This window comes from Nerophis lumbriciformis, linkage group LG21 (genome assembly GCF_033978685.3).
Source record: "Nerophis lumbriciformis linkage group LG21, RoL_Nlum_v2.1, whole genome shotgun sequence".
Classification (NCBI taxonomy): Eukaryota; Metazoa; Chordata; class Actinopteri; order Syngnathiformes; family Syngnathidae; genus Nerophis; species Nerophis lumbriciformis.
The window spans coordinates 27,155,001-27,175,000 of record NC_084568.2 but is presented as its reverse complement, the minus strand read 5'-3'; the positions used below and the strand labels follow the sequence as shown (position 1 = coordinate 27,175,000).

The 20,000-nt window shown below is 37.7% G+C and overlaps 1 protein-coding gene across 3 annotated transcripts in view; it reads left to right on the top strand.

The window, feature by feature from the left end:
• Window positions 1-20,000, top strand: part of LOC133621448 (zinc finger protein 687a-like) — a 48,405-nt gene that overhangs the window by 12,971 nt on the left and 15,434 nt on the right. For 2 of the 3 annotated variants that reach the window (XM_072915585.1, XM_061983507.2), the window contains exons 2-9: window positions 3,205-4,718; window positions 6,346-6,595; window positions 8,019-8,185; window positions 8,285-8,469; window positions 12,955-13,131; window positions 14,108-14,270; window positions 14,342-14,572; window positions 14,649-14,761. In XM_072915585.1, the coding sequence (XP_072771686.1) occupies window positions 3,228-4,718; window positions 6,346-6,595; window positions 8,019-8,185; window positions 8,285-8,469; window positions 12,955-13,131; window positions 14,108-14,270; window positions 14,342-14,572; window positions 14,649-14,761 (2,777 nt within the window). In that variant the 5' untranslated portion in view covers window positions 3,205-3,227. The remainder of the gene's footprint in view (window positions 1-3,204; window positions 4,719-6,345; window positions 6,596-8,018; window positions 8,186-8,284; window positions 8,470-12,954; window positions 13,132-14,107; window positions 14,271-14,341; window positions 14,573-14,648; window positions 14,762-20,000) is intronic. The other variant, XM_072915586.1, reaches the window with a different exon arrangement.

Sequence of the window (20,000 nt, the reverse complement as noted above, 5' to 3'; positions counted from 1 at the left end):
GCATATACCACAACAGAAGAAAAAAAAAAAAAGAGATGGACACTTTTACGGAGCGGAGAAGGGACGCCTCGCCGGAAGCAAGACACCTAAGTTACTTCATGATCTGTTGTTAAATAAGGTCTAAAAACATAAGATAATGTTGCACCTTTCTCATGACACAGTACCTCTGATTAATAAATAGATTGAATGTGCTTCCATGGCTGTATGTTCTTGTCAACAAATGCGGTATTATTTGAATTGCAAGTTTGTCACTTCTATCATTGATTTGTTCAATATGTCCTCTGATCCTTGTAGTTACGAGCGCGCAGCACAGTTTATGTCAAGTGGTGGTAAAAAAAGCTTTGTCTTTTACTGACCAGTTCCTTCAACTAAGATCTTGATTCTTCCGTGTTGAACACTGAGTATGTGAGTTAGTAGGGGGCGGTGTGAGGGGAACACTCAGCGTAAGTGAGCACTCGTCCATTTGGTTATTGCTTAAATCTATTTCAAACATGCTATAGATATATACATATATATATACATATAAGATAGGCGAACATTTTATTCTAGTTTCATTAAATTTGGATGGATTTATTTTAGGAGCAAAATGCGATAAAAGGGTCCCTATTCGCACATGTGCGACAGTTTTTTTTTCCAAGTCGCAGAGTAAATTTGTTGCACCGTACAGCACTGGTGTTGCATGGTTCGTAATCAAATCCCTTTTTGCCTTTACTTCCGTGTAAAATGTGCGTATACATTTCTGTTGATGTCAGTCCTCATTGTGCCATGTCTAAAATCATTTCTGTGTAGGGCTTCCAGTTTATATTTTAGGGTTCCGTAGTATCCCAGCTTTTTACTTTAAAAATCAAAACTTCCAGTGTCCTAGGCCAGTGATGTCAAAGTCAAGGCCCGCAGGCCATATGAATTATCTATGGCCCCGGGATGATATTTGATTACCGGTAGTATTAGAACCGGCCGCAGGCCACAGCCGCCTGGTGCTGTTTTGCACGCACCAATACTCCATCAGTGTTGGCGCTTGGAATTTTCAAAATGGGGTCCCAGGGACCCCATCAAGTCATAAAAATGGGGTCTCACAGTACATTTTTGGGGTCACACTTTTTTGTAACCGTTTTGAAAACAAATGATAAATGTATGCATGATCCTGTTATACCTCACATTCTATACTGTGTTTTGGAAAAAGGTTGTCTTAAAAAATGTTACTTAATTCATTAAAAAGAAAATACATTTTTATACATATGTACATTTCTTCAGTTATAAACATTCATTCACTTCTTTCCTTCATGGATCTGAACTTTACCGCTGCCAGTATTTTTTTCTATATTTTTATTGTAATATTTTCAGAATGTGTTTGTTCTATTTTTGGCCAAAGTAAGACAAAGAAAACAATCTGAAGTTGTCTTTATTTTTAATTTTTAATGCAATGACTGTAATAGTTTGGCACGCGTGTGCGCATAATTTCCTCCATGCGGCCCCTGAGCTAAAATGAGTTACATACTGTCTTAGGCTCAGATTATGAAAAGACATCCGTTTTGGCCTATTTTGCAGGATTTAAAATGTTTTTATATGAAAAATGAAATGAAAGTCAAACAATTTTGTTGATGTTTTTGCCATGAAAAAGGGTCCGTGTACCTTCTTTTTCCAATTCTGAAATGCAAATCAAAAATCAAATTCCGGGCCATTTTTTCTATATTAACTTCTGAAACAAAAGTTGAACAACTATTTAATGAGACTTTTTAAAAACGACAATAGGACTCCCGCTGAACAAAGATGTTACCGTAATGCTAAAAACATGCTAAACGCAAAGGAAAAACTAAAAGACTGCTTCCGGTTTAATTTGTCATCACTCAGATAAACACGCATTTTAGCATTTTAGATGAACAGTTTTTTCTATTTTTGTGTTTATCTTAAAATCAAAATCCATAAAAGGAAAACAGCACAAAACCCAATTTTATGGCAATATTTAAATGAAAATCAACCCTTTTTTGTTTGTTTTAAAATCTGCCATATGTAATAAAAATCGAAAAACGGCCCTAATTTAGTTTTTTGATTTGAGTTTCAGAATTGGAAATAGAATGAATGGAAGGTACACGGACCAAAAGGGACGCTTTGTTTTTGTTATTTCTTACTTGCATTGTAAAATTAAATTTAAATAAATATAGTTTTTTGTTTTTCAATTTCTACTCATGAAAAGAAAATTCAATGAACATAAAACATGCGGTCTGTGTACCTTCTGTTCATTCTATTTCCAATTCTGAAATACAAATCAAAAAACAAAATTAAGGCAGTTTTTCGATTTTTAATATTTATGACAGATTTTAAAACAAACAAAAAAAGGTTGATTTTCATTAAGATATTGCCATAAAATTTGATTTTGTGCTGTTTTTCTTTTATGGATTTTTATTTTTCCAGATAAACACAAAAATCAAATATACAGATATATATATTCAAAATGCAAAAATGCGTGGTTATCTGTGTGATGGCAAATTGAACGGGAAGCAGTATTTAGGTCCGTTCATTCTATTTCCAATTCTTAAATGCAAATCAAAAAACAAATTTTGGGCCATTTCCTCTGTTTTCATTTCTGAAACAAAAATTGATTGAAACTATTTAATGACACTTTTTTAAAATGACCATAGGACTCCTGCTGAACAAAGATGTTACGTTTTATTAAAAACATGCTAAATGCAAAGGAAAAGCTAAAATACGGATTCCAGTTCAATTTGTCATCACACAGATAACCACGCATTTTTGCATTTTAGATTAACATGTATTCGATTTTTGTGTTTATCTGGAAAAATTAAAATCCATAAAAGGAAAATAGCACAAAATCCTATTTGATGGCAATATTTTAATGAAAATCAACCCCCTTTTTGTTTGTTTTAAAATCTCCCATTTATAATAAAATTCGAAAAAACGGCCCTAATTTTGTTTTTTGATTTGCATTTCAGAATTGGAAATAGAATGAACGGAAGGTACACGGACCATTTTTGTTCAGCAGGAGTCCTATTTTTGTTTTAAAAAAGTGTCATTAAATAGTTGTCCAACTTTTGTTTTCCAGAAATTAAAATAGAAAAAATGGCTCAATTTGTTTTTTGATTTGCCTTTAAGAATTGGAAATGGAATGTACACGGAGCTGAACCCTTAGGATGTTTAATGAAAGTCCACAACAAATGACTTTTTCCTAACTCACTGTTGACTTGATAGGTTTTCAAAGGGTTTCGCGGGCCATGGGGGACATGAAGACTCCAGACTTTGACGACTTGCTGGCAGCGTTTGATATCCCTGACATTGATGCTATCCAGTCAAGCCCAGAAGACAACGAGGTGTCTGCTGCTATTAATAATGACAATAGTAATAATGCTGACGAAAGCAAAAGTCACTCACCTACCTCTCACACTGATCCCCCTGCTGTCAGTGTTATTGTGATGAACACTGTGCGGGCTAGTGAAGATGAGGAGAGTTCTAACAATGGAGATGGAGAACAAGACAACACCACAGAGATGGATGACACCTGTTCACAATACGGTGCTGCCCTTAACGGGTCTGCTGCTGCTGGTGCTCAGCTCGGATCCAAAGCGACACCATGGAGTTTAAACGATGGGGACAAAGGTTATGATCTGGAATCTTCGAAATTCCCAAGTCCTTCCTCGCCGCCGCCTTTGCAGAAGAAGGAGGAAGCGCATGTAGTCCAGCATGCTTCGCCTTTAACACACAATGGGAACAGGTCAAAGAAGAATATGACAGACTTGGATGAGGAGGACTCGGAACCAGACTTGGGAAGTCCACTGGTCATCCACGAAAGCCCAGAATTTGTCATGCCGTCGCCTCCGAAATTGAAGCACGGCGTGAAGCATCAACCTCGGCTGTGCACCTCCCCAGAAACCACCTCAATCACTCCTCCGGATGCATCGTCCAGCGCCTCAGACGAGCAGGTGGGGAAGCCTGAGAACTGTCACGTTGCACCAGTGCGACAGGAGAAATACCCCGAGCACGTCATTGAAGAGAGGGACTCGCCCGAGAGCCCACCACCTAGCGAGACGGGACTTGTGTTGCCGAAGAGAATCATCAGCCCAGAATCGGCGCCAACGGGGAATACCAATTCGTGTGATCATCAGGAGGAGCTTAGTGACCGTGAAAAGACACCAGGGCAGCGAGCTCAAAATGGAAATGAGGAAATTGGTGAGTCGTCGTCTGGCACTGCTATAGTTGCCATCGCAGCTCCACCCGAATTGGTGCCCCTCAAATTTAAAATCAAAGTGCCTCCGAGGAACTGCGCAAAGACGACACCTAAAAAGCGAGCTAATTTGAAGCGTGCGGATACGTCAAAATCTTCACCGCAAGCACCCAATCCAAGATCTAAAAAGGGGGTTCCTCGTAAAGGTGCCCTCAAAGAAAAAAGCACAGCAGTCCTGAAATCAAAAGTCCCTCCCGCAGTCACCAAAACGGCACCTCTTCCCCCCATGTCCATCTCATCAACCATCCCAAGTGGTGTCAGCCTACGCAGCCTGGGACGCACCACTCTGCAGAGTCCTCCTCAGAGCAGCAGCAGCAGACCGGCCTCTATTGTAAATAGCGCCGGGTCCATCATAACCAAGAGCCAGACCAACTTGGTGGAAAGCTTCAATAAAATTCTCACCAATAAGAACCTGCTGCCCTGTTATAAACCAGACCTGAGCTCTCCTCCTCCAGCAGAGTGGGGCCTTCCTCTACCTGCACAGGTAAACCTGACAATCAACATTCACTGTTACGGGCTCTCTGTCTGCATTAGAGATGGATCTATTGCTAGGTTCCCATAGTGGGGTATGGCATTTCTCATAGGAGTTATATGAATAAATGTGAAAAAACATTGGTGTCTGAACACTCATAGTTAGTTACACAGTGAACTTGAACGCCTCTATGTAGAGTAGGATGTCTATACTGACTTGCAAAATGCAGTGCACTACTTGGCTGCAGCCAGCAGAGACGCTGTTAAGTCAATCTCAACTACTATACAGTCGGTTTTCGTTAGTAATCCGTACCAAAAGGTCTGACAAAAACTGAATTCTACAAAAAACAAAGCAAGTTTTTCCTATTAGAAATAATGATATACAGTTAATGCGTTCGCGTCGTTGAGGGGTTAAACAAGTTACCTGCGCAAAAGTATTCTCTTTTGGTTTCGGAGCAATATGGACAATAAAAGTGAGCGTTGGTTGAAAATGATAATCTAAAGCTCCAACAACAATGTGGATGTTGATTCAGTTGCCGCTGTTTAATACAACTACTACTTACAGGAAGCTAAAATCCAATCCACCAGTGTTGTGGTTGCTCCCCCAGAAAAACACTGCCCTTTAGTGTTTAAGAAGAGAATTGCAAGCCATGCGCCGATAAGTAAATCGAGATGCTGTCAGCATTTTTCAACCTTTTCAGCTGCCAAGAGGTGTTTTTATAGCCTGTAACTTTCTTTGAAAAGGTTTTACTATAATTTGTGCCAAATATACTGTATATTAGGGATATCACATATCACAGTGTCCAATATTGTTGCTTTATTTTAGAATGTGCTCAAAAAGTACTTATAGACACAAATCTTTTGACCAAGTTATTGTTTTTAGATAACTAAAATAAATAGATACACTGTTAGAAAAGCCCTTATTTTGCATGTTTTGTGTTTCCTCTACTCCCGATAGTGTTTTGCTGTTAGTATTTTAACTGTTTAAATGCTTAAACTTTTATTGTTTTAAATATTGGTTTGTACTGTAACACTTTAAGATTGTTTTGAATAAAGTGTGTAAAAAATACAATATATTAACATTATTTACTATTTCTGGCGGGCATTGTGGCGTCCTACTCTTTTCAGTGGTCCTTGAACACAGCGTAAAAACACCTCGGCCTCACCTTAATCTTTATATATAGAACGATCACTCTATTTGAAGAGAGCAAAGCTTGTAGGTTCATTGTGCACAGTTGAATAACTTAGTTGCTCAGACAGTCATGTGTTTATATAAGTTTGGTTTGGGGTATGTCGTTTCTTAATGGGAAAATACAGTTAATGTTTCTTGTTTTCATTTTAGCATTTAAACTAGCAAGCTGGCACCAGTCAGTCTTTGTTTGTCAAAGTGCCGTTATCAATCACGTTTTGTGATCATTTTAATGTTTATTTCCTACTTTGTTGGGAAGCAGAGTCTCGGTAGCATGCTTGTGGACGCTTGCACAGACATTGCTGTCCAGTGATTGGACTGACAATTGTCAGAGTTTTGTAATCCAAACCATTCTGTATTGTGGCGAAACGCACCGCTTAGTGGAAAAAGTCAAAATGTTATGGATAAATTTACCAGTTACCTATTGTTATCTAATTTAAATTTTTTGCAGGGTTACCGCTGTTTAGAGTGTGGCGACGCCTTCGCCCTGGAGCAGAGTCTGTCCCGGCATTACGATCGGCGATCACTGCGCATCGAGGTGACGTGCAATCACTGCGCCAAGCGGCTGGCCTTCTTCAACAAGTGCAGCCTGCTTTTCCACGCCAGGGAACACAAGGAGAGAGGCCTGATCATGCAGTGCTCGCACCTGGTCATGAAACCTGTGCCTGTCGAGCTGATGATCAGCCAGAAAGAACCCAATGGTTAGTGGCAATCATTCACGTTTCTGTACGGCTGTTTTGTTTTTACATTTTGAAACCAAAGCTTGGAGTTCATCCCATCATTGTAAATGACATCACACAATATTTCCACATATCTTGTCATCCTTCAGCATAGTGAACAAAGAGTGTTAATTTCATTTTAATACTTTTTTTTAATATATTAATAGTTCAAATTATACAGTACTTTTTATGAGGATTTCAAGACTTACTGCCACTAATTCTCATTGTGTCTTGTCACTTGTTTTTTATTTTATTAAGCCTTCATTTAACCAGGTAAAATCCCATTGAGATCAAAGATCTCTTTTCCAAGGGAGACCTGGCCAAGAGGGCAGCAGCAAGGTTACATTAAAAACAGTAAACAACACATAAAGCATCAAATTTACAACATTAAAACTTGCTCCCATAACACATGTGCATACAGACAAGGTAGACTGCAATCCTTTCACAGAAACTTTAAACTCATTTAATGTAACAAGAGTTTGAAGTTGAAGAGCCGATTGTAGGTTATTCCAAGCATTCAGTGCTGAAAACCTAAATGCTTTCTTGCCCAGTTCAGTTCAGTTCTTACTTTAGGGACAACAAATTGCTGAACATTCATTGAACGAAGATTGTGACTTCCTTGTTTCTTTGTTAAAAGACAAGACAGATAAGATGGAGTGATACCCATAATGGTTTTGTAGATGAACACATACCAATGATTGAAGCATTTAGCATATAAAGACGTCCAGTTAACCATTGAGTATAACACACAATGGTGAGTAAGGAGAGCGCAGTTGGTGATGAATCTCATCTTGTCAGTCTGGGCTCTGGAATAGTTGCAAATGCGTCATTTGTGTGAGTGTGTTTGGGGGCGTGCCAGGTCATGTGACCATGATGTTCAGGAAATATTGTCTAGAAAGCACAAACTACCTAACGGTATACTCGTGTTTTTCTTTATTGTGGGTACAGAAAAGCAAGCCCAAATGAGCTTCAAAATCAGCCCAAAAAACACAACCCACAAAATACGAAATTTGCAAGCGACTTTCCAAAAAATAACCAAGCCCAAAGCCACTGACTTGGCAACACTGCCCACAACGGCGGCACCACGATGGTGATGCGGATCACCCCTTAAATCTCGTCACTGGTTCCCTTATACTATTTCGGACATTTCCTCAAAGTTACATGAAATCTGGCAATACCTTTTTGAGTTATGTTCAATCTTTAAAACCCAAGTCCATGGACCTGTGTGTGTGTGTGTTTGAATGAACTGTCAGAAATAATCTGAATTTTAGGCAAGAAAATTGAGATACATTTTTTTTACAGTGAGTAAAGGTTTTATGATGGTAACAGCTTGTCCCTGGAACAGATGAACTCAGCTTATTAAAGAAAGATCACCCATTGGTCATTGTATGTGCATCATTTTTAGGTCAGTCCATTGTCCAGCCCAAAGTGCAGCCAAATCTAGTGATGCCTAACAAGAAAGCAGACACAGTGCAATACATGGGGAATAAATGTCCAGAATGTCAGGCTCAGTTCAGCAGTAAAGAAGAGGTGGCTCAACATTTCCAAGAAATCAAACAAGCTCAAAGCACAGTGAGTCATATGTGAACATTGTTTTATTTTCTCTTACAACTTCATTACATACTCTGACTCTTTTTCTTTTCTTCTTTTTTTTTTTTGGATGCTCTGCAGCCATGTACGGAATGTTCTCCTCCGATGCTACTGCCCAACAGCTGCAGTGCAGCAGCTCATCAGCGCATCCACCAAAGCGGCCCGCCGTACGTCTGTCCTGAATGTGGCGGCACGGCCAAGCAGGCGCATTTCCAAGCACATCTGGATCACACTTGTTTGCACTTTTCACGCCGCATCGGTTACAGGTGTGTGTTTGCTCTCTCTGTCAGTGCTGTACGTCCCCGCCTAATATATTTAAAAAAAATGTACACAAAAATATATGACCACCACAAGCGACTAACAAATAAATATATATATTTGTCACAACAAGAAGTTAGGGATGGGTGATATGGCCTGAAATCTATATCGCAATATATATTGCAGCTTCCTGTGATAACCATCACTATATATTATTTGGTATGTAAATGATAATAGAACCATTTCAAAACGGGTTACAAAGGATCGTAATTTGGCTGCTGACTTATGCAGTAACATACTGCATACTGTAATTTCCAGTTCTATTATTTTTTTCAAAATTATTATTCTACTTACTAATATACTGTTAATATTTAGTTACTTTCTGTTTTAACATATTTCTATTTAAATGTATGTTAAAATGTAATAATCACTTATTCCTTTGTTGTTTGGATACTAAGAATTTGGGTATTGATCCAGTACCAAGTAGTTACAGGAGCAGTATTCATCATACCAATGCTGATATTTAAAATGTTCAAGATCATTGAATGATTACATTTTTGACCACGATTATAATCAGGCCAAAACACTGGATGGCAGTGTAACAATATCAATTAAATATTTAAATATTTGCTCTGATTTGTTTTTTGTCCTGAAAGTCCTCCTGTGACTTATTTCCTGAGTTTGTAAACACTAACAAAAACGACAAATGTTTTTTTGGGATAATAAAATCATATCGATCTAACCGACCAAATCGACCACATATTGGTATTATATTTGGTATTGTTACTGTCAACATTTGTATCAATTCGCCCACCTTTGTTTACAATCCAAGAGTTCTAGCTTGCAGTTAGCGGTTAACATATCCTCCGACAGTGTGTAGTGAAGCATATTTAGCTATTCTTCGTCCTCCAGTGATAATGTCACTTGTAAGAAATGTAGTTATTTGCCGACAAAAAGGCAAAGATTACTGATTTCGAAGGTGCTTCACAATGCGGAGGGACGTTAGCCGCTAGCGAGAATGCTACATTGTGTTGAGGACGTGTTTGTTGGCCTGTCGCTGTCAAATTTGCAGGGCAGAGCTAGACTGTCGTCAACATGCATTATCACGATAGTATAGAATAAACTTATATCATTTATATCATCTGTATTGCGCAACCGTATTGGAAATTAAATTGTCTATTACTAGCTGAAATAATTTAAAAACTGAAGGTATTGTGATTATGATACTCCTGTTGATGAAATCATACAGTTTTCCAAAGACTGCTTTAGTAACATGACATTATCCTTTGGTTGTACATGTGTATATTAGTGGTGCGTGCTTATGTGGTCAGACCAGAAAGAGGGCAAAAAAACAACTTAAAGCTTGTTTGAACATAAGTACCCTCCTGGTTAATTGCTGCAAACAACCCTTTTGAGGTCTTCTTAGGGCCACCTGCTGTCATGTTAGGAATTTCCTCACATATTGGCCTCCACTGAATTGCACTTAATTGCTTGGGACACCAACTGACTACATACTGTACGCCTTACTTTAAAGATGTACTGGTACTTACTATCCATCCATCCATCCATCTTCTTCCACTTATCCGAGGTCGGGTCGCGGGGGCAGCAACCTAAGCAGGGAAGCCCAGACTTTCCTCTCTCCAGCCACTTCGTCCAGCTCTTCCCGGGGGATCCCGAGGCGTTTTCAGGCCAATCGAGAGACATAGTCTTACTAGTTGGCCAAAATCCAATATTTGCATGTGTTACATTTGAAACTAAATACATTTTTAGATTTGTTTGCGTTAAACCTTCCGGGTTAAGTTTTGAATACAGTGGAACCAGCTTATGTCTGTCCCTTATGTTGACAACCTGTCTATGTCAACCATCTCATCAAGTCCTGGTTGAACGAACAAAATGTCCATTTACATTTTTGCCTCATTTTCGTGAGAACTGTGCGTGTGACTTAAGTATTAGGAGTGGTGCTTGATTAATTCATCCAGGACAAGCTGCAGTATTCTCAAACAACCACCAGGTAGCATCTGTGAGCAGATCATACTCTTATCATTTCTTTCTCTCTCTGATTTATCAGCTCTTAGTTATGGAAGTGGAATCGTCTCACATCAACTTATATATATATATATATATATATATATATATATATATATATATATATATGCTTGATTTTGTATTTGTATTGAATTTGCACATGTGGATTGCTTTTTTGCTTTTGTGTCGATGAGACATTCCTACCACACACCAAATGCACAAATAAATGTGACCTACACACTCCCCTGAACCAGCAGAGGGCACTGCAGCCAGAGCGGTCTGGGTCACAGAGCATTATATGCATTATATGCAAAATGCCCGGAGTTCTCTGCACAAAAACAATCCACGTATTTACAGAGAGAACGCACGATGGGCCTGAGCTAGCTAACGTTAGCGTTGTATTAGCGAATGCTAATTTATCCAGTTAATCTGAAAGACCGTGCTAGCTGCTTATTTTATTGTATCAATGCCGTTTAATGACCTTGTCCCCATGTAGATACTGTTCTCTTATCAGTGCAATGTGTGTCAAATCATCCCAAAAGTCATGATGTAATATGACCCTCCCGAGTGTGCCTCTGATTGGCTCGCCAGTGTCTGACCATGTCTGTGACCCAGATCACTCTGGCTGCAGTGCCCTCTGCTGGTTGTTCAGGGGAGTGTGTAGGTCACATTTATTTGTGCATCTGGTTTGTGGTAGGAATGTCTCATCGACACAAAAGCAAAAAAGCGATCCACATATGCAAATTCAATACAAATACAAAATCAAGCATATTTATATTAAAATATCAAAAATATACTTACAAATACACATTTATTTATACACATTCTTGATTTATTTGTATGTCACAGTTTTATATTTATACATTTTATTTGTATATATTTTCAAATATCAAAAATATATTTACAAATACGCGTTTATTAAAGTTTGTCTAAGTCTAAGTCTTTATTTATACAAATAATGTATTTATTTGTATATCACATTTGTATTTGTATATTTATTAATATATGCATATGTATTAATATCATATTGATATATATAAGTTGATGTGAGACAATTCTACTTCCATACTTATCAGGTCGGTAGTGCCTTCTTCACACATTGTTCACTCTAGAGTTGCCCCGATACCAATATTTTAGTAGCTGTACCCGTACCAAAATGTATTTCGATTCTTCTCATTTCATACTGTTGGTTTCATTTGAACAAAAAATCTTACGGTATGTTAAACATTATCGTTCTTGTTGCACTCAAAGAACAATTTTAGAAGATTAAAATACAAATTAAAAAGCATTAAACGCATTGGGCTTTTTTGTTGTTGCACTCGAAGAACAATTTGCAATTTTATATATTACAAACAGCCTACCATAATCTAGGATTAGGTTATAATGAAATAGAAAGCTTTATTGACTTTATGATTTTTGGTGGCCACTATTGGTCTGTGCTTTAAGACAAATACTAAAACAATACTTTGGCTAAAACTACACAGATAAGACTTGTATAGGTAAAACAGGCATTGTTCAGGATAAAACGCAAATTGTAGCGATTTGTTATAAAATTCAGTAATTTCACAAGCATTAGTTTACGCTACGTGGGCGGTTTTAACTCCGCTAATATTTGGTATAAAGCAAAGCAGCTGTGTGCGCGTCTACGTATCTCTATGTGCACCACAGGGGAGCGAGTTAACTATATTACCTGCCGATTTGACTGCTTGTTATTTAATTGTTTAGCTAAGTTTGACGCAAAGCCTAATCTTTATCGATAGTTTTGAAGCCCAAATGCCTTCATATTGCGCTTCACGCACCCTCTTTATTAACCAGTAGAATTGCCTTTATTTGCTATTTTTCTTCTCCACACTGTTTCTCTTTGTGTGCTCTGTGAGTGTGTACGCGCTGACCCACTAAACATGCTCCTCCGCTCTGTACGTCACCGTCACACCGGCAGCATGCGGATGAAAAAAAATACTGGTGTTTTTCAAAGGCAGTATAGTACCGTTTTCAATTCATTAGCACCGCTGTACTTCATTAATACTAGGGTGAGGTGGTTAATGAATAAAAGCTTCAAAATCATTGTAGTCAAGACATACAACACAATTACAACAGTAGCTCTGTTAGATAACAGTATAAATATATGAGAACAGAATAATTTTTATAAAAAAGTGTGAAATATATCAAGCTGCCATACAAAAAAATAAAGATCTCCTTAGGTCTCTGAACTAAAGTAACCTGAAGTCACAAGTAAATATTCAAGCAATGGCAGCCATTTATGCCTGAGGGATGTCGACTTAACTTCACTGTATTATGCAAAGGTTCTTTTGCTGATTTGCATGAAACGTTATATGAGTGGAATGGGCCATAACAGCATGTGTAAGAAGAATTTATTGAGAACTCAAGCAACCTTGTAAAACTAGCTTATCCTACATCAGTTTTAGGGCAGTTTGATGCCACTGTTGAGCTTGTTTTTGTTTTTGCAGATGCTCCAGTTGCCTGGTGGTGTTTGGAGGCTTGAACTCGGTGAAGTCTCACATCCAGCAGGCTCATTGTGATATTTTCCACAAGTGTCCCAGCTGTCCCATGGCTTTCAAATCTGCACCTAGCACACAAAGTCACATCACGACGCAGCATCCGACGTTGACTGAGGGACAGGCTTTGTACGCCGCACACAGATAGTAACGTTTATATACTTACAATGGAACCTCGATTTACAAACTTAATTGGTTTATGAATGGGGTTGGTAAACAGAAAAGTTTGTATAGTGAAGCAAATTTCTTCATAAGAAACAAGGTAAATATGAATAATGGGTTCCAGACTCAACAAAAGTCCATATTTTAGTGAAGGTTTGTACACTTTGAACACAATATAAAGCTCTGTACAGAACTGTATATTAAACAAACGATCATAAATCACAAAAACCCTTAACCTAAATTATATTGCTACAAAAATAAACAATTTAAAAAGTAAAATCCACCCACATTAACATCAGCAGAGAAGTTGAAGAGAAACAGCAGACAGGGAATAAAGGGGGCGGAGGTGGCGTGTTTGCGGCCTTGAAAGAGGCACACTGAAGTCGGGCAGGGTTATTCCTCTGCTGTGAAATAAGTCTGCTCTGGCATTTTTCTAGAAAAAATGATCTCATCACATGTAAAACTTGTGGTACAAAGCCTGCTTTGTCAATTTTTCCATATTTGTAAACGCCTTGCAAATAGCCTTTTTTATTATTATTATTATTTTTTATTTTTTAAACTCCACAGTAATTCACTCCTTTCCACACTAATCTGTTGATTTTTTGGGAGTTATATTGACTTTGCAAAATGGACAAAACTTGTCAAAAGGCCAAAAAACACAGAAAAAGGCACACACGTTGAAGCACTGAGTCGTGACTAGTAGTGTACTGCAATGTGCAGCGAGTGATGTGTAGGCCTACGCCTCCCCAAAAATGCTGTGCCTTGCTTCTTGCCTGCAGGCGGAACACAAAATGAATTTCGTTTTCCTGCACAGAGACATGGTTTGCACAAAGAGGCATATTAGGCTCCATCTAAAAGTTTGTTAATCGAAAAGTTTGCAAATAGACTAAATCAAGGTTTCACTGTATGTTCCTCTTATGTTCACCATGTTTGTCTTCCATAGGTTGATCTATAAATGTGTCATGTGTGACACAGTTTTCACAAACAAGTCTTTGCTGTACGTCCACTTTGAATCACATTTAACCAATCAAAAGGTTCATGTGTACAAATGTCCAGAGTGTACCAGACTATTCTCTCAAAGATATTCCCTAATGGACCATTTCAAGGTATTCTGACCCTCATTAATTGTAATCCAGCATTAAAGTTGAACTGTTAATATGTATTTTCTTTTCCTCAGAACCACAAGTCATCCAAACAAGAGTTGCCCACCGTCCCAGCTACTCCCAGTTTACAGCCGCCAGTCAAATTAGAGAGCTCAGACGGGGACGACGGAATGGATAAAGACTCAGAGGAGGACTGTAAAGCGGAGATGACCGAGACGGTCTCAGAGTGGAAGTGTGCTGACTGCAAAGCACGTTTCCTTGACCGAGAAGAGTACATCAACCACATGGCTAAACAGCATAACAAGGTCCCCGAGTTAAGATACTTTTTTTTTTCCAAGTCACACAACATGCATTTTCATGTCATCATGTGTGTGCTTTTAGATCCTGAAGAACTTCCCTTGTAAAAAATGCGAGAGCTCCTTCACCTCAACCTCAAGTCTGAGACGACATGTCCGCGACAAACACAAACTACTGAATCGAGACTTCCGCTGCCAGTGAGTGTTGCACTGCTGACACAATAGCGTTTAGGTCGGGGGTGCTCATGGTGGACAAACATGGTTTGTTGGAATTGTATGTGTTTGTCTTTTCTATCCTTAAGTGATATAACACCATGCAGTAGTGACTAATAGCGATAGGAATCTTAGAACAACTCATGTTTCAGTTACGATTCTTGGGGTGACGATTTGATTCAGAATCGATTCTACAGATTTTTGCAACAGATTTTTGCAGTTCATTTTTTATAAAAAATATGATAAAAACTTTTTGCAAAACAGGCTCGGGCATGTGAAATTTCCGCAAAAACATGGAAATCCACATTTTTAAACATACATTTTCGGGTAAAAATTTCACTTCTGCATTTTTTGATGAAATATCAAATCTATCCAAACAACATTTGTTTAACGCTCGCCTCAGCAGCAGGTTTTCTTGCCTAAACACTGCACTGAGTTGCAGGACGGGCAGACGATGCGGAGCACCGAAACAAGCTCGCTAGTTAGCATAGTTATTAGCATCATCTAGCTCGCTCACGCCTTTCGCTCTCCGGGCCACAATGTTGACGGCTGTCTATTTTGCTGCTAATCATATTTGCATAATTACAAGCCGAACACTGTTAGTTCCGAATCAGTTCTAGAGTATTTATTAGTAGCCAGTGAGAAGGTATATTTTTGACGTGACAGATTGTAAACAGAAGTCACGCCACCTGATGTGGCGTGGCTACAGGATAGTGTTGTCAAAAACATTTTTTGCACGTTCTCGCATGCATGTTGTAGAATTTTACATTACATTTTGAAATTATAATAATGTTAGTAAATGATCTACTAAAATAACTTAAACATTCTGTGGTACAGGACAAGTGAGTGTCAGAAAGACAGCCAAATGAGGTTGGTAGATAAGAATAAATCTAAAGGTAAAATATAGTGTAGAAATGCACCCAATTGCATTTTCCTTCAGTGTTTGCATGGCAGCACTTTGTGTTGATAGAAATGGGCCTTTTTTTTGTTAATGTTCTCTTTTTTTTCCTCAAAGGGTGCTCACATCCTTGTAGGTTAAAGGTTACAAAAGCTTCTCTTGGCTGTTGAGCTTGACATATGACTTAAAGTGCAGCGAGTAAGCACAGCGATAGGGTTGGGTACCATTCACATTTGAACCAATATGGTACAATTTTCCGGTACTGAAGAATCGATACCTATACCAGGGCTCGAATTTAACCACGGCAACCGCAGCAAGTGCCGCGACCGCCCTTGTCACTTGCCGTAATGCCCTAAAAAATTGACCAGCATTGACGGCAAGAACATGCCGTAACTGCCCTTGACTTTTTACTTGATAATGAACGAGGGAAATGGTATAATAATAAACCGCAATAAAATTCCCGCCTGTTATTAGTACCGTCTCCTTTTTTATTTACCGAAAAAAAGTAATTTATTAATGCATTTTAGGCAACACTGTTTACTTCCTGAAAACAAGGTCGTCTGGCTTGAAAATCACGTTGCATAAACTACTCAGACTTTGCTCCGGAGATTTCTCCTCGGAGTAAACAGAGCCTAACGCATCATTTTACCTCGCTTCTCGGCATGCGTTTAAGAATGCACTGCTGTTTTTAGATGATGACAGGTGTGGACAATATTGGAGACAGACACACTTGTCCCACACTAAAAATACATAGCGAAGGACAAAGCTATTTGATGGTGCTTTTATTTTCTCAATACAGCGTTCATCAGCTGTGACCGAGAGTTAATGACGTGAGGAAACATGCAGTAGGCGATGTGTCGGGAAGGTTGTCACAACTTGTTAATAAAGTCTTTAGTTTGTTCACTGGGATGTTCACTCGTCCTTTATTTAACTGAAAACTGTATCAGTGTTCAAATAACATCAATCAATCAATCAATCAAAGTTTACTTATATAGCCCTAAATCACGAGTGTCTCAAAGGGCTGCACAAGCCACAACGACATCTCGGGTCAGATCCGACATCAGGGCAAGAAAAAACTCAACCCAATGGTATGACAATGAGAAACCTTGGAGGGGACCGCAGATGTGTGGATCAATACTAGCTAAAATGTTTTGTCATCTCATCGAACTGAACACAGGCTGTGAAGATTGTGTATGAGGTGTGAGAGGTGTCACTCTTTATTTTTGTTGGCCAAACTGTTGTACTGAACCACTATGGAGCGTTGGAGAAGAACAAAGCTTGTTTATTAGACTTAATCTTCATTAGCCAAACTGCTTTGAGTTTTATATTGATATCAAAAAGTAAACACCGTTTTTTTTTTTTACATTACTTGTGTTTTATCATGTCCCAAAGTAATTACTTAAAAAAACATTCATGCGACACAGTATTTTGTTAATGTTTTATTGTGTATAGTTAATTCCTACACAACATATTTCTGCTCAAACTCTTAATGGATCTGTCCCGATACAGCATCTACACAACATATAAATGTAAATAACTTTAAAAAATAAATAGATAATAAATAAAAAAAACTTACTATCAAAATGTAAAAATAGAGATAAAGACATGTAATGACAAAAAGATGACACGTTGATATTATTAATGAACAAAAAACAAATACTTGTCTTTATATGGATAACATTTATCTATAGCCTTTTTATTTGACATTACAAATGACATGATGGTATTACATTCACACCCAACACTGCTTTACCTAACAATCAGTAATCATGATTTAAATTTTGATAAAAAAATAATCTTAATTATTACTTTGGCCATAATTGGCAGCACTAGATCTAATACATGAACACCATGTATTATGGTATATATGGACAAAAAGTGCAGTTACGTCTTATGGCCATCAGGTGCCACCTTTCAAAATTCTTACTTTGGTTTTTAATTTTGAATCTCTTATAAAGTAAAGTGCTATCTTGCACGATGTATTTATTATTTATTTTAGTTATTTATGTTATTATTTCTTTTCTGCCATATTACTTTGTTTAATGCTTTTTTTGCTTTCATATGCACATTCAACTTCTACTTGAGGTCCATGAAACAGTGTTTTTATCTACAATAATGTTTCTCCTACAAAGGAAATCATCTTGAAAGTGTTGTGTTTTTTTAAATAAGACTTGGTTAGATTTTTTTTTTAAATTTTGAGCACATTTAAAAATACTGCGAAAGTAATAACCATGATAATTTTGGTCACAATAACCATGCTAACAAAATGTCATACTGTGACATCCTTATAACGGACAATTGTAACGTAATTGTTTTGTCGAATAAATTGATAAAAAAAAAACGACATTACTTTTTTTCTTCTTCTTTTAAGACATTTCATAATTATCCCTAATTGGTATAAACAACATGGGCACAGCCATTTTGGAAGCGTGTGTCAAAGGTTAACCGACAACGAAAACAGCCGAGTTGTTCCGAGAGATACACGAGTTGCATCAGGGTCTGGAAGCACGTCAGGTGTTCGGTGAATTTAGGTCAGGCAGCTCTCAAAATGCTGAGTAAGGAACAACTCAAAAAAAGAAAACACGAAAAAAATTACAGGCGGTTGGGAAAAAATGTAGCAAGCTACACAACTTCTTTCGGTAGGTTAATTTTATAGTTTAAATGGAGTGCTAAATTAGTCGATCGTATGCTCTCGGAATTCAGCAGTTCTAGACCTGTCAATATTGGTAATGTGCTGTATCGTGAATGTTTATTTTGATTCGTGGCTGTCAACGACCACGTCTAGATTTGTTTAGTCGCTGATGAAAACAATAATGGAATGGAAATTGAAAGGTGTTTTTATATATTCATTTATACACAACTTCACTATAGTTTACTACAAGTTAGGCCATACACTATACGATAGTCTATTTCAATTTATTGACATTTTATTATTTGTGTATGTGTATATATATATGTATATATATATATATATATATATATATATATATATATATATATATATATATATATATATATATATATATACCATATTCTTCGGAGTATAAGTCGCACCGGAGTATAAGTCGCACCTGCTGAAAATGCATAATAAAGACGGAAAAAAACATATATAAATTGCACTGGAGCCCGGCCAAACTATGAAAAAAACTGCGACTTAAAGTCAGAAAAATACGGTATTTACATACATATATACATACATACATGTAGGTGTATGTGTGTGTGTGTGTGTGTGTATATATACATATATGTATGTGTGTGTGTGTATATATATATATATGTATGTATGTGTGTGTGTGTGTGTGTATATATATATATATATATATATATATATATGTATATACATATATGTATGTATATGTATATACAGTATATATATATATATATATATATATATATATGTATGTGTGTATATATATATATATATGTATATATGTATATATATATATATACAGTGGGGCAAAAAAGTATTTAGTCAGCCACCGATTGTGCAAGTTCTCCCACTTAAAATGATGACAGAGGTCTGTAATTTTCATCATAGGTACACTTTAACTGTGAGAGACAGAATGTGAAAAAAAATCCAGGATTTCACATTGTAGGATTTTTAAAGAATTTATTTGTAAATGATGGTGGAAAATAAGTATTTGGTCACTTCAAACAAGGAAGATCTCTGGCTCTCACAGACCTGTAACTTCTTGTTTAAGAAGCTCTTCTGTCCTCCACTTGTTACCCTGTATTAATGGCACCTGTTTGAACTCGTTATCTGTATAAAAGACACCTATCCACAGCCTCAAACAGTCAGACTCCAAACTCCACTATGGCCAAGACCAAAGAGCTGTCGAAGGACACCAGGAAAATAATTGTAGAACTGCACCGGACTGTGAAGAGTGAATCTACAATAGGCAAGCAGCTTGGTGTGAAAAAATCAACTGTGGGAGCAATTATCAGAAAATGGAAGACATACAAGACCACTGATAATCTCCCTCGATCTGGGGCTCCACGCAAGATCTCATCCCGTGGGGTCAAAATGATCATGAGAACGGTGAGCAAAAATCCCAGAACCACACGGGGGGACCTGGTGAATGACCTGCAGAGAGCTGGGACCAAAGTAACAAAGGTTACCATCAGTAACACACTACGCCGACAGGGAATCAAATCCTGCAGTGCCAGACGTGTCCCCCTGCTTAAGCCAGTGCATGTCCAGGCCCGTCTGAAGTTTGCCAGAGAGCACATGGATGATACAGCAGAGGATTGGGAGAATGTCATGTGGTCAGATGAAACCAAAATAGAACTTTTTGGTATAAACTCAACTCGTCGTGTTTGGAGGAA